General features: G+C 52.7%; 4 protein-coding genes and 1 non-coding gene across 6 annotated transcripts; 2 read left to right on the plus strand and 3 right to left on the minus strand.

Annotated features, from left to right (window-relative positions):
* The first annotated feature begins 1,864 nt into the window (after positions 1 to 1,864).
* On the plus strand, positions 1,865 to 4,722 carry UBXN1 (UBX domain protein 1). Of its 2 annotated transcripts, XM_008274370.4 has the most exons (10): positions 1,870 to 1,954; positions 2,040 to 2,130; positions 2,238 to 2,291; positions 2,380 to 2,486; positions 2,573 to 2,642; positions 2,763 to 2,954; positions 3,038 to 3,089; positions 3,208 to 3,324; positions 4,230 to 4,422; positions 4,583 to 4,722. In XM_008274370.4, the coding sequence occupies exons 2-10, from the start codon at positions 2,072 to 2,074 to the stop codon at positions 4,630 to 4,632; spliced, it is 894 nt and encodes a 297-aa protein (XP_008272592.1). In that variant the 5' UTR covers positions 1,870 to 1,954; positions 2,040 to 2,071; the 3' UTR covers positions 4,633 to 4,722. The 2 variants fall into 2 exon arrangements, with proteins under 2 accessions (XP_069925619.1, XP_008272592.1); XM_070069518.1 differs by having other exon boundaries at positions 1,865 to 2,130.
* Positions 4,723 to 9,457: 4,735 nt separating this feature from the next.
* On the minus strand, positions 9,458 to 10,192 carry UQCC3 (ubiquinol-cytochrome c reductase complex assembly factor 3). Its single transcript, XM_002721003.5, has 2 exons — positions 9,941 to 10,192; positions 9,458 to 9,851 (listed from the first exon to the last, which is right to left on the minus strand). Exons 1-2 carry the CDS (start codon positions 10,058 to 10,060, stop codon positions 9,702 to 9,704), a joined length of 270 nt encoding a protein of 89 aa, XP_002721049.1. The 5' UTR covers positions 10,061 to 10,192; the 3' UTR covers positions 9,458 to 9,701.
* Positions 10,193 to 14,966: 4,774 nt separating this feature from the next.
* Positions 14,967 to 16,484, minus strand: CSKMT (citrate synthase lysine methyltransferase). Its single transcript, XM_051833066.1, has 3 exons — positions 16,299 to 16,484; positions 15,930 to 16,005; positions 14,967 to 15,639 (listed from the first exon to the last, which is right to left on the minus strand). Exons 1-3 carry the CDS (start codon positions 16,482 to 16,484, stop codon positions 14,984 to 14,986), a joined length of 918 nt encoding a protein of 305 aa, XP_051689026.1. The 3' UTR covers positions 14,967 to 14,983.
* Positions 16,081 to 16,229, minus strand: LOC127487485 (small nucleolar RNA SNORA57). Its single transcript, XR_007914330.1, has one exon. It is a non-coding gene; the product is annotated as a small nucleolar RNA SNORA57 (small nucleolar RNA).
* Positions 16,387 to 17,837, plus strand: C1H11orf98 (chromosome 1 C11orf98 homolog). Its single transcript, XM_002721004.5, has 4 exons — positions 16,387 to 16,521; positions 16,675 to 16,799; positions 17,347 to 17,444; positions 17,528 to 17,837. The coding sequence occupies exons 1-4, from the start codon at positions 16,483 to 16,485 to the stop codon at positions 17,635 to 17,637; spliced, it is 372 nt and encodes a 123-aa protein (XP_002721050.1). The 5' UTR covers positions 16,387 to 16,482; the 3' UTR covers positions 17,638 to 17,837.
* Positions 17,838 to 20,087: the final 2,250 nt, after the last annotated feature.

Below are 20,087 nucleotides of genomic sequence, written 5' to 3' on the forward strand. Positions count from 1 at the left end.
CCACCTGCTGCTGCCTTGCAAGTATATGGCAACAGTCACCCTAAGAAGGGACTGCTACAATAGTTATAGCCTGCAAATTAAAGTTCACAATCAGACAGTAGACAACTCCCATCTGCACTGCTGGTCTGCTGCTTCCTTACAAGTGTGCTCAATAAGTCTGGATCTATGAGGTTATTTTTTTAAATAGGGCCTCAAGCATCACTTTTTCCTTCAATAAGTTTGTATTTAATATATTTTTTTTTTTGACAGGCAGAGTGGACAGTGAGAGAGAGACAGAGAGAAAGGTCTTCCTTTTGCCATTGGTTCACCCTCCAATGGCTGCTGTGGCCAGCACACTGTGCTGATCCGAAGCCAGGAGCCAGGTGCTTCTCCTGGTCTCCCATGGGGTGCAGGGCCCAAGTACTTGGGCCATCCTCCACTGCACTCCCTGGCCACAGCAGAGAGCTGGCCTGGAAGAGGGGCAACTGGGACAGAATCTGGCACGCCAACCGGGACTAGAACCTGGTGTGCCGGCACCGCAAAGCGGAGGATTAGCCTAGTGAGCCGTGGTGCTGGCTTGTATTTAATGTTTTAGCTCTTCTGCTGCTTTCCCAGGTGCATTAGCAGGGAACTGGATCAGAAACACAGAGGCCAGCAAGTCAGGTGCTCTGATCCGTGATAGCAACAGTGCTTAACTCTCTGCACACAAAGTCAGGCCCTCTGTGAATTCGCTGGCCCCATTAGAGTCACTTCCCATTGCATCTCTCTCTTTCTCCATCGCTCTGCCTTTCAAGTAAATAAAAAATCTTGCAAAAAAAAAAAAAAAAAAAAAAGAAAAAAAAAGAAAAGAAAAAGAAAATTTCACTTTTTAAATATTTTTTAAAATTGTCATTTATTTTACTTATTTGAGAAACAGAGTCAGACAGAGGTCTCCCGTCTGCTGGTTCCCATCCAAATGCCCATAATTGCTATGGCTGGGCCAGCTGAAGTCAGGAGCTGGGAACTCCATCTGGGTCTCATGTATGACTGGCACATGTACCTGAGCCGTCACCTGCTGCCTACCAGCGTGTGCAGTAGCAGGAAACTGGAATGGAAGCAGAGCCAGGACTTGAACTTAGTTAGGCCAAGTGCCTGCTCCCTAAAAACCAAAGTGCTTCACCTCGCTGGATCTAACAGCCTTGGCAGTGACGGGGTACTAGGTTATCAGTGAGCACACAGCGGAGGGGTGAATAACGAATGAGGCAGACACTGAAGCTTCGGGGGGGGGGGGGCACGCAGGCTTGGGTTAGGAAGCAGACTCTGGATCCTGGAAAATGACCGCGAGGAGGGCTAGGGCCTGTTTTGCAATATGCGCAGGTCACCCTGAGGTGGCTGGGGATGAAGCTGCGCGGGTTTAACTACCAGCACTGAAGTCACACCGTCTAGGGCAGGTGTGAGTGCTGTCTCCACTTTACCAGACAGCGGGGCAGAAGGCCGCGGGTGTTTCAGTTTTGCGCGACACGGAGAAGTCCGAAGCAGAAAAGCGATGACAGGATCAGACACACTGTGTTTTCGCAAAAGGCCCTTCGGCGGTAGGGCAGAGGATGGCTCCCTGCCCCGGGGGAAGACGAGCGGGCTGAAGAGCGCGCACACTTCTACGGCTCCTGATACACTCGGCCAAACTACTTTCCAACGGGATCGGCTAAGGGGCCGTGATCCTGGTAATCTGCGAGGAGGGTGAAGGGTGCGAAGCTGGGGGGCCCGCTTGCCTCCGCCCACCGCCGCGGGGCGCCAGGGCTCGACGCGTCGGCTCGGATCCGCGGACTCTGCGCCGCTGCCGGCCCCGCCCGCGCGAGGTCCAGGCAGCCGGACCCGGGAGCTTTGTGGCTCCTGGCGGCACCCGTCCACGTCCGTCCCACGTGACCCAAACAGTTTCGTGCACTTCCGTTTCCCTCTCGGCTTTCTTATCGTCGGTGTCCCGGCGGGTCCGGAGCCGGTGGGTGAGGGAGCGCCCGGCCGGGGGCGTCAGAGGCGGGGTCGCCCTGCGCTGACCGTTCCCGGCCTCCCTGTCGGCACACCAGGTCCCCGCGGAAGCGGCGGCGGCGGCGGCGCCATGGCGGAGCTGACGGCTCTGGAGAGCCTCATCGAGATGGGCTTCCCCAGGGGACGCGCGTAAGGGAGCCTCCTCGCCCCGATCCGCGCGGACCGGTCCCGGCCTTTCCCCGAGCCTGGCCGTCACTATGGCTCGTAGGCGCTACTCACGCTGTTTCTCCCTCCAGGGAGAAGGCTCTGGCCCTCACAGGGAACCAGGGTATCGAAGCGGCGATGGACTGGTGAGCGCTCAGGCCAGGGGCCCGAGGGTTGGGGGCTGTCGGGAGCGGCAGCCTGGACGCTGAGCTCCCTGCCGACTCCCCCGGCCAGGTTGATGGAGCACGAAGACGACCCCGATGTGGACGAGCCTCTGCAGGCCCCGCTCGGACATGTTCTGGGACGGGAACCCACCTCCTTGGAGCAAAGTGGCGCCGCAGGTCCCGACTGGGGGGACGTGGTGTAATTACCCGCGGGCACCCGAGGAGAGCCTGCACGCGGAATAACACGGGTTGCTCGTTTGTAGGCCCTGGGTCTGCTGCTGGCGAAGGCAAACCCGCGCTGAGTGAGGAGGAGAGGCAGGAACAGACGAAGAGGTGGGTTGGTGGGGAACCATGTTGAGTTTCTCTCCGCGCCTCCCTGACCTGCCCCGGGACACGCGTTCCTCGGCCCCTTGCTGTAAACCTACCTTCCCCCGGCGTGCCCTCTTCCCTCAGGATGATGGAGCTGGTGGCCCAGAAGCAGCGCGAGCGGGAAGAACGAGAGGAGCGGGAAGCCTTGGAACGGGAGCGGCAGCGCCGGCGGCAGGGGCAGGAGCTGTCAGCGGCCCGACAGCGGCTGCAGGAGGGCGAGATGCGCCGCGCCGCGGAGGAGCGGAGGCGGGAGAAGGCCGAGGAGTTGGCAGCCAGGTCTGGGGCGGGGGGCTGGGGGCTGGGGGCGACTCGCGGTTTGCTTGGCTGGTGTCTGACCTTCCTCCCTGTCTGCATTCCAGACAGAGGGTTCGTGAGAAGATTGAGAGAGACAAAGCGGAGAGAGCCAAGAAGGTCGGTGTTGGCGAGACACTGGGGGTGGTGCCGTAGGCGGGTTAGTGAACCGCCCTTTTGTGAGCCCTTCCTCCTGAGGGTGAGTGCCTGCCTGACAGTGTTCGATTTTGTCCTTCAGTATGGTGGCAGCGTGGGTTCGCAGCCAACCCCACCAGCGACAGAGCCAGGTCCTGTTCCCTCCTCTCCCAGCCAGGAGCCCCCCAGCAAGCGCGAGTACGACCAGTGTCGCATCCAGGTACTGATTCTGAGTCCCGTCTTCTTCCTGGGACCCCTTTTTCAGGGCTTTAGGGTGCCCGTTCAGAGCTTTTTTCAGTCTTGTTCCCTTTGCCAGGTCTCTTCCTTCTTTGTAAATGACTTTTGAAATACTACCTCCTCTACTCTTAGGAAAGGATCAAATTTCACCTGCTCCAGTCTTATTTAAACCCATACCTCCCTCTTACTCAGCAGTTCACCTTTTACTTGTCCATGTTTCATTTGGTTTATTACACAGGTATTTTTGTGACATGATATTTATCCAAATGTTTCTGTCCTTGTCTTAGATTTTGAGGGATCCAGGAGTCTCTCTTTTTTTATTTTTATTTTTTTTGACAAGAATGAGACTTTAATCAGTTTTAAGTGGAGTTTATAACACTAAGAGATAAAAGGTTGTTAACAAACACAATAACAAATGGACATCTGATTGGTATGAGAGGAGTCTCTCTTTTTAACAGTAAAGCAGAGCATAAGTGGTTTTTTTAGGTGCTTTAAATAGTAGTTGTGCTAGTTTAGTCTCTTTAAGAGGAAGTGGGGGTAGCTTTTTAGCTGTTCTTTTCCTTGGGCATTTTTTAAAAAGATTTTTATTTATTTGAAAGGGAGAATTAGAAGTCTTCCATCTGCTGGTTCACTCCCCAAATGGCCACAATGGCCAGGGCTGGGCCAGGCCGAAGTCAGGAGCCTGGAACTCCAAGCAGGTCTCCGACATGGGTGGCAGGGGCCCAATGACTTTGGTCATCTTCCCTGCTTTCCCAGACACACTAGCAGGGAGTTGGACCAGAAATGGAGCAGCCAGGACTCATATGGGAATCCGGCATCATAGGCCGGGGCTTAACCCCGCTCTGCAATGTCAGCTCCCTCCCTCAGGCTGCCTCCTTTGCCTTCTAGGTCAGGCTGCCAGATGGGACCTCACTGACCCAGACCTTCCGGGCCCGGGAACAGCTGGCAGCTGTGAGACTCTATGTGGAGCTCCACCGCGGGGAGGAACCTGGAGGAGGCCAGGACCCTGTGCAGTTGCTCAGTGGCTTCCCCAGGCGGGCCTTCTCAGAGGCTGACATGGAACGGCCTCTGCAGGAGCTGGGTACGTCATGCAGGACCACAAACCAGGATGTGGGGGAATGGAGGACATGCCTGGGAAGAGAAGGGACTCTGCAGATGCTGGGTGGTAGGTGCAACTGGAAATTTTGGGAGCAAACAAGTATCCTTGTGTGTGGTTCAAGCCTATTTTCTTTCATCTTCAGGACTCGTGCCTTCTGCTGTCCTCATTGTGGCCAAGAAATGTCCCAGCTGAGGCCTTTCTCCCACCGTTCTTCTCTGATCTTTTCATCTTTGATAAAGCACTGACATCTCCCGCTAATAAATAGACCCGCTGAGTTCTCTATATGCCTGACTCCTTCCTGAATTGTTGGGAGGGAGGAAACTCAAGCAGAGGAAGAAGCTGAACAGAAGGCAATGGAGTAGATCCTCTTCCTCATGGGTAGTTTCTAATCTCTGGGTCTGATTAGCTGTCAGGAAGGTTACGTGGGGAGATGTTGAGGGGTGGGGAGTACACTGGATGGCATCTTTTTGCTCCTGTGGATAATAGTTTCTAGAGTAAGAATAGTAGTACCTGTTTATTTGGGTTGTTTCATAGTGCCTGAAATATAATAAATCCCCCAAAATATTAGCTACTAAATGAGTCAGTTTAATATATATATATTTATGTGCTTATTTATTTTGAAAGGGAGAGACAGAGATCTTTCATCTGCTCGTTCATTCTCCGTATGGCAGCAACAGCCAGGGCTGAGCCAGGCTGAAGCCAGGAATCAGGAACTCTGGGTGGCAGGGGCTGGAGCATCACAAGTAGCGGTTTAACCCCACTGCACTGCAATTTCAGCCCCCAAAAGGGTTAATTTTTAATGTGCCACCCATAAATACTGAGAGGAGCATGAGAGTGACCTTGACCTTCACAACTGCATTTCTTCTTCTCTGAAGTCACGGGTGTGTGTGTGTGGGGGGGGACTTTGTGGCATAACAGGTTAAGCTACCACCTGCAGTGCCGCCAATCCCATATGGATCCAGGTTTGAGTCCCGGGTGCTCCACTTCAAATCCAGCTCCCTACTAATGCACCTGGGAAAGCAGTGGAAGGTGGTCCAAGCCCTTGGGCCACTGCACCCATGTGGGAGACCCAGATGAAGCTCCTGGCTCCAGCCTGGCCCAGTCCCAGCTGTTGTGGCCATTTGGAGAGTGAACCAGAAGATGGAAGATCTGTCTGTCCTCCTGCTTCTCTGTAACTCTGCCCATCAAATAAATAAAAATAAATCTTAAGAAGAGTAAGTCACGGCAGCTAGCACATAGCACCAGCAGATGTGGGTTAAGCTGACTGTAATCCCAGGATCCAATATGGGCATCACTGTGTGTCCCGACTGGGAAGGCAGCAGAGGGTGGTTCAAGTACTTGGGCCCCTACCACCCATGTGGGAGGTCCAGAGGACGCTCCTGGCTCCCAGCTTCGGCCTGGCCATACCCAGCCATTGCAGCCATGTGGGTAGTGAGCTGGTGGATGCAGGATCTCTCTCTCTTCCTCTCTGTGTAACTCTTTCAAATAAATAAAAATAAATCTTAAAAAAAGCAAATCACAACCACACTGGTGCTTTCCTAACAGCACTAAAACCTAGTGAGTACAAATGCTCCTCAGCCTACAGCGGTATTGAACTGGTAAACCCGTTATGTTGAAAATGCGTTTAATACACTTAACTTACTGAAACCAAGGCTCAGCCATGCAGGACACAAGGGGACTGGTGGTTTGCCCTTGTGATGAAGTGGCAGACTGGGAACTGCTGCTTGCTACCCCCGCCGAGCATCGAGGAAGAGGACAGTACCTTAGATAGCTGATCTGAGCAAAGGTAAGGTATGGTTTCTTCAGAATGTGTACCATTTTTTTGTATCATAAAGTCAAAAAATTGTTATGTTGAAACATTTTAAGTCAGAGACTATACTTACTATGTACCAGTTTCAAGTGCTTTCTACATATGAAGGCTCTGTTATGTGTAGGTATTTAGCCCATTTCAGAAACCAGGACACCAAGGTGGGGCTGGCATTGGTGTTGCCAGTACAGCCTCTGGTGCCAAATTTGGCTGCTCCACTTCTCATCCAGCTCCCTGCTAATGCGCCTGGGAACGCAGTGGAAGATGGCCCAAGTCCTTGGGCCCCTGCACCCACATGGGAGACCCGGAAGGAGCTCCTCCTGATTGGCCCAGCTCTAGCCATTGAGGCCATTTAGGGAGTAAACCAGTGGATGGAAGATCTGTCTCTCCTCTCTCTCTGCCTTTCAAATAAATATATTAATCTTAAAATTAAAAAAAAAAAAAAAAAGACACTAAAGTAACATGTTCCTTCCCCAACAGACATTCACACACACCTGGGAAGCCTGCCTCTGAGCCACCAAGTTTCTCCATGTACCTCATGCTGCTGCTGGTCACCTTTCCCAGGCCCTGTCCAGCAGTTGCTGACCCCTCTCATTCCTGGGCGAGGGGTATGGCCGCAGTTTAAAATGCAAAGATCACACAGCAGAGCCACCATTGCAGCCACCACTTGTGATGCAGGCATCCCATATTGGAGTGCCAGTCCAAGTATGGACCGCTCCACTTCCAATCCAACGCCCTACTAAAGTGCAACCAAACATGGCCCAAGTACTTGGGCCCCTGCCACCCATGTGGGAAACCCGGATGGGTCAGCTCCTGGCATTGGCCTGGACCAGCCCTGGCAGCTGTAGCCACTTCAGGAGCAAACCAGAGGGTGGATGGAAGATCTGTTTCTTCCTCTGTCACTCCACATGTCAAAAAAGTCTTAAAATAAGGATCACAAACCACAGATATATTCAGTGGCATAGTGGGTAAAGCTTCTGCCTGCAGTGCTGGTTCAAGTCCTGGCTCTTCCATGTCCCATCCAGCTCCCGGCTAATGTACCTGGGTAAATAGAGGACCATAGCCCAAGTCCTTGGGCTCCTGTACCCACATGGGAGACCAGAATGAGGCTCCTGCCTCCTAGCTTCAGCCTGGCCTAGCCCTGGCCATTGTAGGCATCTGGGGAGTGAACCAGCAGGTGGAAGACCTCTCTCTGCCTCTCCTCTGGAACTTTGACTTCCAAGTAACAAATTCACACACACAAACGCAAAAGTCCAGCAAGACAGCACCAATGCTCAAAACCGGGTTTATGCCTGAGAAAACTTCAGCGTTCTGACTTGACTTTAAGCCTTTTCTTGCTTGGGGACCACAAAATGTAAAATAGACAAAATAGGTGTGACCATCCTGGCTTATCTCATCCTTTCAATGGCATCTCCAACAGATCCTGCACCTGGGTGCTCAGAGACTGGAAACGACCAGGGGCTGGTATTATGGTGTGGGTAAAGCCACTGCCTGCGGTGCCAGCATCCCATGTGGATGCCAGTTGGAGTCTCCACTGCTCTACTCCCAATCCAGCTCCCGGGTAATGGCCTGGGGGAAGGAGCAGACAATGGCTCAAATGCTTGGGCCCGGGCACCCATGTGGGAGACCTGGATGAAGCTCCAGGCTCCTGGCTTTGACGTGGTCCAGCCCTGGTTTTCAGGCCATCTGGGATCTGTAACTCTGCTTTTCAAGTCAATCAGTCAGTCTTGAGAGAGACTGGAAACTACTGCAGTGAAAACCCGGAGGAGGGGAGGCGTTTGTGTAGTGGTTTAAGTTGCCACCACTTAGGAAGCTCACATTCTATATCCCAGTCCCTGGGCTGGAGTTCCAGCTCCACTTCCGATTACAACTTCCTGTTTATGTGTACCAGCGCTGTGGTGTAGCAGGTTAAGCTGTCACCTGCAGTGCCAGCATCCCATATGGGTGCCAGTTCAAGTCCCAGCTGCTCCACTTCCGGTCCAGCTCTCTGCTATGGCCTGGGAAAGCAGTAGAAGATGGCCCAAATCCTTGGGCTCCTGCATCTGCATGGGAGACCTGGAAGAAGCTTCTAGTTTTGGATTTGCACAGCTCCAGCTGTTGCAGCCAACTGGGGAATGAACCAGTGGATGGAAAACCTCTCTCTCTCTCTTCCTCTCCTTCTCTCTCTCTGCAACTCTCCCAAATAAATAAATAAATCTTAAAAAAAAAAAAAAATGTGTACCATGGGAGCAGCAGTTGATGGTACAAGTACTTGGGTTCCTACCACCATCATGGGAGGCCCAGATTGAGTTACAGGCTCCTAACTTCAGCCTGGCCCATCATCAGCTGTTGTGGGCATTTTGGGTATAATATAGAAGATTTCTCTCTGCCTTTCACATAAAATATTTAGTTTAAAAAAATAAGGAGGGCTGGCGCCGCGGCTCACTAGGCTAATCCTCCACCTTGCAGTGCCGGCACACCGGGTTCTAGTCCCGGTCGGGGCGCCGGATTCTGTCCCGGTTGCCCCTCTTCCAGGCCAGCTCTCTGCTGTGGCCAGGGAGTGTAGTGGAGGATGGCCCAAGTGCTTGGGCCCTGCACCCCATGGGAGACCAGGAGAAGCACCTGGCTCCTGCCTTCGGATCAGCGCAGTGCGCCGGCCACGGCGGCCATTGGAGGGTGAACCAATGGCAAAGGAAGACCTTTCTCTCTCTCTCTCACTGTCCACTCTGCCTGTCAAAAAAAAAAAAAAAAAAAAAAAGAATAAAAAAGAAAAAAGAAACCTTGAGGGCAAAAATAACCCCAGTACATATACTGAGAGGCTGCTCTGTGCCAGGCATTGCATTTTACATCCTAAGTTAATCTCTTTACAAAAACGCTCAAGAAAGTTACCACCTCTTACAGAACAGACCGACTCAAAGAAGTTCCTCCTGCTACTGCTCATAAGTGAGCCTCTCTAAGGTAGCTTAGCCAGAGTTAAACAGCCACAGAAGGGCATCACCAGGGAGCAGGGTCCCTTCCCAATCTCAGGGGACAGGAGCCCCCAGGGTCCTCCACAGGCATCCACTGCTACCACATTCCCTAGGGCAGCTCCGACTTGGAGAGTGTCGCTGGTTATCCCGGGTAGTTCATGCAAACTTAGATCACACAGCCTGAGACAGCATGGAAAACGTGGCGGCTAAACCTATCCGGCTTCGGCCTCCCGGCGCCGCCAGCAGTCGTAGGACTCACCGCGCGGAGGGACGGGGTTTATTGGTTCCTTCAGTTCGTCACATTCCATCCCCGTGTCTCGGCCTCGGCCGGAGACGTGGACTTGCGAGCAATCAGGGCAGGAGTTAGGGGGAACGTGCGCACCCGGGGAGTCCTGGGAGCGGCATCCCTGGCCTCCAGTCCCCGCTGGGCCCATGCAGGGGGAAAGGTCGCCTTGGACTCCCGCGCCCAAGCCAAGGTCTCCGCGCCCATGAAGACAGGTCCAGTCTCACGCTGACCTCCCGCCTCCGCTGACCATCCAGTTCTTCCTCCAGGCCACGTTCTCTTGCGTGGCCACAGACTCTCGCAGAGTGGCCATTACTAGCTGCTGGGTCCTGGCCGCCTCGTCCCTGCGCCGCGGGTCCTGCTCCGGCATCTCCTGAGAACAGGAAGGAGATTCGCAGTCCCAGCCCCCAGCCCGAGGTTCTGGGCCGCCCACTCCACCTCAGGACTCCCGGCTGCGCCTACCTTCAGCATCGCCTGCTTCCGCAGCTCTCCTGGGGTCACGAGCGCAAAGAGCGCGGAGCCCAGCCCAGCCCCGGCGCCCAGCGCTGCGACGACGACCAGCGCCTTCCGCAGCAGCACCATGGCTGGCCGCGCGACCAGCGAGGCGCCCTCGGGAGCCTCCCGCCGCCTAGAAAGGTGGCTACCGACGTCCCGTCACCTCCTGCGCAGCCTAGAGCGGCCCAGAGCGGAAACCATTGAGAAATGGCTGGCCTAGAGAGGGCCTGACCATAGAAACGTTTAGCCCAGAGCGCCCGCGTCTTCACAGATAACAGTTGAAGCGATTGCGTTTCAAGAAAAGGTGTTGGTGCGGAGGACTGAGTGCGTGGCGTTGTGGCTCCAGACCCAGAGTGGGCCGAGTGCGTGCCCTTGTTGTTGCTATAGGTTTTACAATTGCCCAGTTTTCTGCCCTCCAAGATATCTCCATCATCCGAGGGCTCAGCTGCACTCTGGTTTCCAGCAAAATTGAGCGTTTTCTTTTTTAACAATTCAAAAATATATTAAAAAAATTTTTTTGAAAGACAGAGAGGGACAGATTTTCCATTTTCTGGTTCACTTCCCAAATGCCCTTAGCTCCTGCTAGACCAGGCCAAAACCAGGAACCAGGAACAGCATCCAGGTCTCCTACGTGGGCGGCAGAGGACTCAAGTACTTCAGCCATCACTGTCTCCCAGGGTGTGCATTAGCTTGAAGCCCATTGGGAAGCAGAGAAACTGGACTCGAACCAAACACTCTGATTTGGGATGCAGGTGTCCCAAATGGCTTTTTTATCCACTAGGCCAAACACCTGTCCCTACTTGAGCATTTTCAACATAGCACAAAATGTCAACACAGATATTTGCACATATCAATTTGCTGACCCAGAAACCAAGCCCTATTACAGTGCCTTTGATGTAGATACTATCAGGCCCTAGTCTCCCACAGTCTCTTCCCTTGCCTTACATTTTCTTCACAAAGCAACCTCTTACTAAAATCAGCTCACTGAACTGAGGGAATACTCAATAAGTAACATTTTTAAAATATTTTCTTTATTTGCGAGGTAGAGTTACAGAGAGAGGGAGAGACAGAGAGAAAAGTCTTCCATCCATTAGTGCACTCTCCAAATGGCCTCAATAGCCAGAGCTGAGCCCATCCAAAGCCAAGAGCCAGGAGCTTCTTCTCGGTCTCCCACATGGGTCCATGGGCCCAAGCACTTGAGCCATCTTCCACTGCTTTCCCAAGCTATCACAGAAAACTGGATTGGAAGAGGAGCATCCGGGACTAGAACCAGGGCCCATATGAGATGCGGGCACCTCAAGTGGAGGCTTAGCTTACTATGCCGCAGCGCTGGCCCCAATAGGTAACATTTTGATGTTCATTCCTGTTTTGGGGGACAAGTTACTTCCAGAGAAGTAACTACCACCTATAGCTCACTGAAGCCTAGTTTGCTTCATCAAACTTCCTGAAAGCTGTATCTATTTTTGGCCAATCAAGCTGCAGATCAAGCAAGGACCTGCACGTGAACTGAACACAAACTTCTCAAACCCAACTTCATGTTATAAGAACCTTTACCCTTAACCTCTCCAGGAACCTGGGCATTAAGTGATAGCTGTCTGGCTTCTTGCTCTGTGCTTTGCAAATACATACCTACTGTCTTCTTTTTAAAGATCTTCCATCTGCTGGTTCACTCCCCAGGTGGGAGCTGGGTTGGTCCGAAGCCATGAGCCAAGAGCTTCTTCCAAGTCCCCCACCTGGGTGCAGGGGGCCCAAGCTTGTGGGCCATTTTCTGCTGCTTTCCCAGGTGCATTCGCAGGAAGCTGGTTCAGAAGTGGAGCAGCTGGGACTCAAACTGGCACCCACATGGGATGCCAGGGCCGCAGGTGGCAGGTTAACCCGCTGTGCCACAGCACTGGCCCCATACCTACTTTGTTCTACAACCCCAAGGTCAGGCAAGTAGACCCAGGTTTTGGGGGTTCTGAAACAATCCCTTTTAGTCACAGTAACTCAAACAAAATGTGGGTTGAAGCCACCGCATGTGATGCCCACATCCCACATGGGCACTGGTTTGAGTCCCGGCTGCTCCACTTCTAATCCAGCTCCCTGCCAATGTCCCTGGGAAAGTAGCAGATTTCCCAAGTACTTGGGTCCCTGCACCCATGTGGGAGACCCAGAAGCTCCAGGCTCCTAGCTTCAGCCTGGCCCAGCCCTGGCCATGGAGGTCATTTGGGGAGTGAACCAGCAGATGGAAGATTCTCCCTCTCCTTCTCTCTCTGTAATTCTGCCTTGCAAATTTTTTTTTAAGTGGCCTCTAATAGTACCCATCTCATAGTTTTAGGACAATTAAATCAATTTATAGGTAAAACATTTAAGGCAGTTCCTGGAAAATAGTAAACACCATAAAAATATTCATTAAATAAAATCCAGACAGATGTCCCAGACTGAGAAAAACCAGTAAGCAGAGAAGTCACGGAATTGTGAATTTGTTGTCAAAGCTCTTCACTCCCAGGCTTTAATCCAGATGCACTTGTTCTCTCCAACCTGTGCTGCCGTGCCCAGTGTCTCTGGGAGTAAGGAGCAATAAAGCTCCTGTCCCACCTCTTGGGCTTCTTCCCCGCCTGGAAAGCCCATAATCTCCTAGCTTGCCACCCTCCTGTCCTCAGAAGCGATTATGCAGTCAGGTTCCAAAGAAGATTAAAGGAGCAGTGTGTGGGTGCCCCGGGCAAGGGTACTCTACCCTGGGACCCTCTTAAGAATTCAGCCAGCTTGCACTTTTAGTCACCACCATGGCCCTGGTGCCAGGGAACAGCGAGGAGGATGGGCCTTGGCCTAGGGATAGTGCAGGTTCCTCCCGGTGCCCGGAAGGTCCCAGGCTGACCAGCTCTCTTTGGAAGGACACGGGAGCTATTGGCAGGGCTGAAGGTCCCCAGGATGTTCAGGCTGTCTCTCAAAAGCCACGCCTGCCCTCCATTGTGGTGGAAACGTCTGAGGTGAATGAGGACGGTGCAGGTCTCCAGTGGCCATGTGAGGACCTGCTGCTGCTCACTGATGGTGAGGAGGAAGCCGAGGCCTTCTTCCAGGACCAGAGTGAAGAGCCAGGTGAGAGAGGTGCCTGGGTGTTCTGGGCAGGGTGGGGAAGGAACACGGTGTCCCCTGCATGCAGCAGGACAAGGCATACAGCAGGCACTCAAAGTGAGGAAAGATGTGGGAGAGAAACATCAAGGCAGATGGTGAAGTTGAACATTGGAAGGAGCTGTGCTGTCATATGGGGTAACATTTTTAGATGTGTACCTTGAATATTTTTAAAAAATTAGTTTATTGTTGGGAAAAGATAATAAAATGACCTCAAACCCAACTACCCATAGTAAATATTCTTGATACCTCTTTTTCTTTGTCCAGTTCTGTGTACTGTTACAGAAGCTACCTATCTTATTTACTTTTTTTAATTATTTACTGTTAGGCAATGAGCTTAACACTTTCACTTCATATTCCGTAAACTCAACATGGGACTTTCCCTTCATGGATGAGGCTGTGGAATCAAGGTTCTCAATCATGATCACTTGTTTGTTTTCCCCCTCAAAGTATTTTTTGTTTGATTTTTAAAATTTTGAGAGGCAGAGAGACAAAGGAAGAAACCGAGGGCTCCCATTTCCTGGTTTGCTCCTCAAATGCTTGTACCAGCTGGGACTGGGGCAATCTGTCTCCCACATCAGTGGGAGGGATCATGTTTCATCACCATCCCTGCTGCCTTGGCAGGGAGCTGGACAAAGGCTGGGAGTCAGGAATCCAAGCTAGGCATTCCAACACGGGACAAGGGTATCCCTCCCAACCTGCATCTTAACTGGTAGGCCAAATATTCCACCTTCCTTTTTATAAGGAAAAAAACCACCTTACACAAATTAGTCCTGTAACCGTTTTAAATCTCACTTATCTATGAGGAGTATTTCACTGCAAATGGGCTCTGCTCTTTTCCTTCCTCCCCAGGCTGGACTTGGAGCCCACAGGACCCTAGGTCTCCCTCAAGAACATTTAACCCTGGAGTCATCTGGGGGCAAGAGCAGTTAGAACAAGATGCCTCTTGGACTCCTGAAGACTCTGAGTACCAGGAAGCCCCCAACCCCTGTGCTCACAGGGACCCAGCAACAGGTTCCTGTGTCTGTAGAAGCCCCTTTGTGGAGTACTCCCACCTCCTCCTCCCTCCTGTTAACTTTGCAGGTAAGTATTGTTGGCTTTCCCTCACCTAGCTTTGTTTATGAAGCCTTTGTACCCATTTTATCATAATCTTCCTTTTTCCACAGGTGAGGTTTAGTAAATTGTTGCTGGGATTTGGACTAAGTACGCTTTGGCATCCCATATGGGCTCCAGTTCCGATCCAGCTCTCTGCTGATGCACTTGGGAAAGCAGTGGATAATGGCTTAAGTGCTCGGGCCCCTACAACCACATGGGAGAAACAGTTTCTGGCTCTTGGCTTCAGCCTGGCCCAGCCCTGGCCTTGAGGAGTGAACAGGCCTTAAAAAAAAAAAAAAAAAAAACCTCTGCTTTTAGGAGCTCCTGTTAGCTCTAGTGGTGACCCCACTTGTACCTTCTCTTTCCAGCAGTCATCCAGTGCCTGCCACTGTGAAATGTCTCACCTATTACTGGATGTAATCTTTGAAAGGGAGAGAGAACTTCCATTTGCTGGTTCACTTCCTGAATACAGCTGTCAGGGCTGGACCAGGCTAGGCCAGAGCCAGGAACTACATCTCGGGTCTCCCGTGTGGGTAGCAGGGACCCAAGTACTTGAGTCACCATCTGCCGGCATCCCAGGATGTGCATTGGTGGGAAAGCAGCAGGGACCCACTAGGTACTCTATCCAATGTCCACTTGCAACTGTAGGCATTTCCCCATTCTGCAGATGGGTAAACCGAGGCACCAAATGTGGAGGCCAGTTCTCAAATCCTCATATTCCAGCCAACTCACCCTGCAAGGACAGAGCTCTATCTAACCGTTTCCTTGACCAACTGAAACGCCAGGGTCAAAACGCAAGTGTTTTTAATGAGCGCCTTGAACCAAGTACGCAAAGTAGGTAATGCCCCTGAAAGGGCCAAGCTCCTGCACAGTCACATTGCAACCGCGGGACCCTTGCTCCAGGCAGGGCAGCCGCACATCCGGGTCCTCATCTGAAAACTGAATCAGGGTCCCCTGCGGGCTCAGGACCCTCAAGCATTCTGAGAGCAGCCGGTAAGCGCCAGGCAGACCACCTCGGGCAACAGCATCCCAAGTGCCCTTGTCCAGCACTAGCTGGAAGGAGCCCGACGCAGCCACAGGACCCAGGTTCTGAGCATCAGCCTGCATGAAGTGCAGCCGGGAAGCGGGATGCCCAGGGCACAGCGGTGTTTGGCCTTGGCTCCCCTCCAGGAGGCTGTTCATGTGAGCCACGGCGACGGGAGAGAAGTCCACTCCCAGCACGTCCACAGGGTGTGGGGAGCTGGTGTAGAGGCCTGTACACAAGCCCGAGGTCCCACAGCCCACGTCCAGCACCCGCAGTGGACCGGCAGCCCGTGCCTCCTGCAGCAGCGGCAGTAGCAGTCCCTGGACTTGCTCATATCCAAAGAACCAGTCGAAGGTAGGGGCGCTGCCGGGACGCAGCTGGGCATGGAACCGATCCCAGAGGCAGCGGTCCGCCAGGCAGCTACCGGCCAGAGAGCCTGCGGACACAGGGAGCCTGGGTCACCTGGTGCGTGAGTTCCATTTGCAGCCTGCAGGCTCTTGGAGCCACCATTTCAGGGACCACACCGCGGGGCATGGCAGACCCACCTTGCCCTCCCCACCTCCATACCGGCCAAGGCGCGGGGCACGCATGTCACGAGTGACCGCACGTGGAGCATTCGGAAGGTCGGCAAATTCCCGCGCCGCGAGGGACGTATGCAGCCTCAGAGTTTAAAAAAAAAAAGAAAAAGAAAAAGGACGCGGACACGGACCTGCGGTACGAACAAACCTTTATTGGTTACCACGCAAAAGGGAACAGAGCGCGGGGTTTGACAGCTCCTGGTCCAAGGAAGGCGTCCGCAGACCTGAAACCAAAGCAGAAGGCGTGAGCACCCTCCGGGAGCAACCCGCAGGCCCTGGGCTCTGCCCTGCTCGATGAGCCGTGTCTCGGCGCTTGAGGATAGAACCGGCGGACGGGAAGCAGCCGGCACCGAAGACATGACGCCGAGGGGCCCGGAGCCCTCTTCCTCTGCCTCCGCACATAACGGGGAGCGGGATCGTACGCCCGGTCCCCGCCAAGAAAGGGAGGGTTCGAGACCCCACCCACGACCCTCGCCCGACCCCCACCCCCGAGGCGGGCGGCGGAGACAGGACTCACCCGCACAGCGCGCGCGGAAAGACCGGCGCCAGGGCCTAGCCTCCTTATATAGTCCAGGGCCCGCCCCCGAGCCGCGATTGGCCGGCGGGGGCTGGGGGCGGAGCCCTGCGGGGGCTGGGGGCGGAGCCCTGCGGAGCCGGCGTGCGGCGGAAGTGTGGCGGAGAGCGAGCGTCCGGGCTCAGCCATGGGGCCTCCGGGGGGCAAGATCAACAGGCCTCGAACGGTGACTGCGTGGGGTCGCTACTTTTTCCCTTCAGGCGTCGCGGGGCCCCCTTCTCTCGCTCGAGATGGGATCGAAGGGGCCGGGGCCTCCGGGGGCGGGGGTCCCGGGACGCGGCGCGCGGCGTCCCTCTGACTCGCATTTTCTCTGGCGCAGGAACTGAAGAAGAAGCTGTTCAAGCGCCGGCGGGTGTTGAACCGGGAGCGGCGACTGAAGCGTCGGGTGGTCGGGGCTGTGGTAGACGCGGGACTGATCACGCGGCACCACCTCAAGAAGCGGGCGTGAGCGCCAACCCCTTTCCCCGTGGCCCTCCCCGCCCACGCCGGAGCAGCCGGTACCCCCGGTTTGCTTTGCGCGCTCTGATCTGTGCTGGTCGATAGTTCGTTCCCAAACTCTGCTAGCCTGTCTATGCGTGTGGCTTACAGCCTCCTTTAGGGTCTCGGTGAAGCCACCGCTTGGATGCCTGCGTCCCACATTGGAGAGCTGTCGACTACCCCACTCCCTGAAGTAACAGTGTACATCCACTTAAACTTTTTTACCAGTAAACGTATGTTTGCATTCAGAAAACTGCACACAGAAGTGTGTACCAGTCAGTGAGTTTTCCCCAAAACAGAAGATTGTGCACGGAAGTTCCAAGGCTCCCTAATACTTAATCTCAAGATATGTATTGAGATTAAAGTCTAGGTGTTGGAGAGACTTAGCTCATGACTTTCTTAGATCCCAGATTTTTAAACAGTTGTGTGATTTGAATTTTCCCATAGCCATTCCCATTCCCGTTTGCGTGATGTAAACCAGTTCACGGCAACCAGGACTCTTTCTCCTCCTTAGGTCCAGCGCGCGGGCCAACATTACTCTGTCGGGGAAGAAACGCAGGAAACTCCTCCAGCAGATCCGGCTTGCCCAGAAGGAGAAGGCGACTATGGAAGGTGAGACTGGGGCACAGACGCAGGAGGAGGAGTGGGGTGGGTTTATTCTGGTTGTTTCATGCTTCCTTTTTCCTTCTGCTCAGTGGATGCCCCCTCAAAGCCAGCCAGGACCAGTGAACCACAGCCCAAACGGCAAAAGAAGACAAAAGCCCCCCAGGATGTAGAAATGGAGGACCTTGAAGGTGGCAGCTGAAGGTCTTACCTCCTCCATCAGAAGTCTCAACCGGAGCCGGAAGGACTCAGAGGACTTTGGAGAAAGCATTTCCCCCTTTTCATTCTTCCCAGATTCCTCTTCCTTAGTGGCCCACTGACCTCCCCTGGAGGGATGTGTCAGCAGAGAAGAAGGGCCCCTAGCAGTCAATTCCTTTTGTAATAAAGCCCTTAAACTCTTGACTGAGACGTGTGTGATCGCAGTGGGCCGTGAAAAGAGGTCTGTGAGTGTGCAAACACAACAGATAGTCTGGAGGGAGGAGCCCCAAAACTTGCTCAAGCCAAGGCAACCAGGAGCCAACCTCTGCAGTGGCCCAGTCTCCCTAGTGAGTGGCCCTGCAGCTTTGCATTTTCAGACAGAAATAGAGGGATATGTAGGGATAGCAGAGGCAGTAAGGGTCCTGGTAACCAGTGCCGCCATTGCTCCTGTGTGACCAGAATAGGCTAATCATCTCACATTTTGTTTGTCTTTGCTCCTTTTGTTGTGTTACGTTTTCTTTCTCTCTCTCTTTTTTTTTTTTAAGATTTAAAAAATTGGTGCTGGCATTGTGGAGTAGCAGGTAAAGAGGCTGCCTAGGACGCTGACATCCTAAATGGGTGCAGGTTCATGTCCCAGCAGCTCCACTGCCCATCCAGCTCCCTGCCAGTGGTCTGGGGAGAGCAGTGGAAGATGGCCTAAGTATTTGGGCTGCTGCAACCCATGTGGGAGACCTGGATAAAACCTGGCCCAGCACTGGCCTTTGCAGCCATCTGGGGAGTGAACCAGCAGGTGGATGATCTCTGTCCCTCTTTCTAACTCTGCCTTTCAAAATAAATCTTTAAAATGGTTTTTTTTATGTATTTATTTTTTTGAGAGAGAGAGCTCCCATCTGCCAGTTCACTCCCCAAATGCCACAGCAGCTAGGGTTGGGCCAGCCCAAGCCAGCAGCCTGGAACTCCATCTGGGTCTTCCACGTGGGTAGGAGGGCAGCCATCTGCTGCTGTCCTGGTTACATCAGCAGAAAGCTGGATTGCAAGTGTAGCAGCCTAGGTTTGAACCAGGACTCATATAGGATGCCGGCATCACAGGCAGTGTTTAAAGTCACTCTGGCATAACACTGGCCCCTTGAAAACCAATTTTTTTTTCTTAATGTTTAAAATTTCTGTGGGAAGCCAAGGCTGAGATCCTTAAAATGAAAAGCTCCTTTGCTGAAGTACTTAAGAGGGAAGGGTCTCTGTAATTCAGCGATCCCTGGAAGAGGGAGGGCTTGGGCTCAGCATTCACCTTCCCTCAACATTTTTTTTTTTTTTTTGAGATTTTTAAAAATTTATTTGAAAGGCATAGTTACAGAGGGAAGGAGGAAAACAGAAAGATCTTCCAACTGCTCGTTCACTCCCCAGATGGTTGCAATGGCTAGGGCTAGGCCAAGCTGGAACCAGGAGCCAGGACTTTCTTCCGGGTCTCTCACATGAGTGCAGGGACCCAAGGACTTGGGGCCATCTTCTGCTGCTTTCCCAGGCACATTTACCAGGAGCTGGACTGGAAGGGAAGTAGCTGGGTTTCAAACTGGTGCCCATATGGGATGCTGGCATCACAGGCGCCAGCTTTGCCCACTACAGCAACTTATATTTTCCCTCAACTTTATATTTAGGACAATTTTAAACCTTTAGTAAGGATAAGAGATTAGTGCAATGATCCCATGACCATGCTCTCTGTTTAGATTCAAATTTAAATAGTTAACATTTTGCTCTACTTGTTTTACTCTCCCTGCATACTCATGTGTATGTGTGTATCCATTATCCTTAAATGAAATCATTTGAGCCGGCGCCGCAGCTCACTAGGCTAATCCTCTGCCTGCGGTGCCGGCAAACTGAGTTCTAGTCCCGGTCAGGATGCTGGATTCTGTCCCGGTTGCCCCTCTTCCAGGCCAGCTCTCTGCTATGGCCAGGGAGTGCAGTGGAGGATGGCCCAAGTCCTTGGGCCCTGCACCCAATGGGAGACCAGAATAAGCACCTGGCTCCTGCCTTCTATCAGCACGGTGCACTAGCCGCAGCGCACCGGCCGCAGCGGCCATTGGAGGGTGAACCAATGGCAAAGGAAGACCTTTCTCTCTGTCTCTCTCTCTCACTGTCCATTCTGCCTGTCAAAAAAAAAAAATCATTTGAAAGCCAAGTACAAATAATATGAGACTTTATCCCTAAGAATATTCTACATGGCCAAAATGCTGCTATTATACTATTATTACATGTCAGATACTTAACATTGATGAAATAACTAATATTTAGTTTCATATTCAATTTCTTCAATTGTTCCAGTAATATTCTTTGCAGCTCTTTATTTTCTCAGTCCAGGAGTCAATCAAATATTGCATTTGTCATGTCTCTAGTTTCCTTTAACCCAGAATGGTACGTTGTCCTAGATAACACTTAAAAAAGATTTTTAAGTTTAAAAAA

Source organism: Oryctolagus cuniculus, chromosome 1 (assembly GCF_964237555.1).
Source record: "Oryctolagus cuniculus chromosome 1, mOryCun1.1, whole genome shotgun sequence".
NCBI lineage: Eukaryota > Metazoa > Chordata > Mammalia > Lagomorpha > Leporidae > Oryctolagus > Oryctolagus cuniculus.

Bases quoted from the DNA above. Each gene is read 5' to 3' on its own strand.
- UBXN1 (XM_070069518.1), top strand. From the start codon at position 2,072: ATGGCGGAGCTGACGGCTCTGGAGAGCCTCATCGAGATGGGCTTCCCC. The intron at 2,131-2,237 runs GTAAGGGAGCCT...TTCTCCCTCCAG, and splicing joins GGCTTCCCCAGGGGACGCGC to GGAGAAGGCTCTGGCCCTCA. The intron at 3,325-4,229 runs GTACTGATTCTG...TTTGCCTTCTAG, and splicing joins ACGACCAGTGTCGCATCCAG to GTCAGGCTGCCAGATGGGAC.
- UQCC3 (XM_002721003.5), bottom strand. From the start codon at position 10,060: ATGGTGCTGCTGCGGAAGGCGCTGGTCGTCGTCGCAGCGCTGGGCGCC. The intron at 9,852-9,940 runs GTAGGCGCAGCC...TCCTGTTCTCAG, and splicing joins GGAAGCAGGCGATGCTGAAG to GAGATGCCGGAGCAGGACCC.
- C1H11orf98 (XM_002721004.5), top strand. From the start codon at position 16,483: ATGGGGCCTCCGGGGGGCAAGATCAACAGGCCTCGAACG. The intron at 16,522-16,674 runs GTGACTGCGTGG...TCTCTGGCGCAG, and splicing joins AGATCAACAGGCCTCGAACG to GAACTGAAGAAGAAGCTGTT. The intron at 17,445-17,527 runs GTGAGACTGGGG...CCTTCTGCTCAG, and splicing joins GGAGAAGGCGACTATGGAAG to TGGATGCCCCCTCAAAGCCA.
- CSKMT (XM_051833066.1), bottom strand. From the start codon at position 16,484: ATGGCTGAGCCCGGACGCTCGCTCTCCGCCACACTTCCGCCGCACGCC. The intron at 16,006-16,298 runs GTGAGTCCTGTC...CTTTGGTTTCAG, and splicing joins TTTCCGCGCGCGCTGTGCGG to GTCTGCGGACGCCTTCCTTG. The intron at 15,640-15,929 runs GTTTGTTCGTAC...CTGTGTCCGCAG, and splicing joins TTGCGTGGTAACCAATAAAG to GCTCTCTGGCCGGTAGCTGC.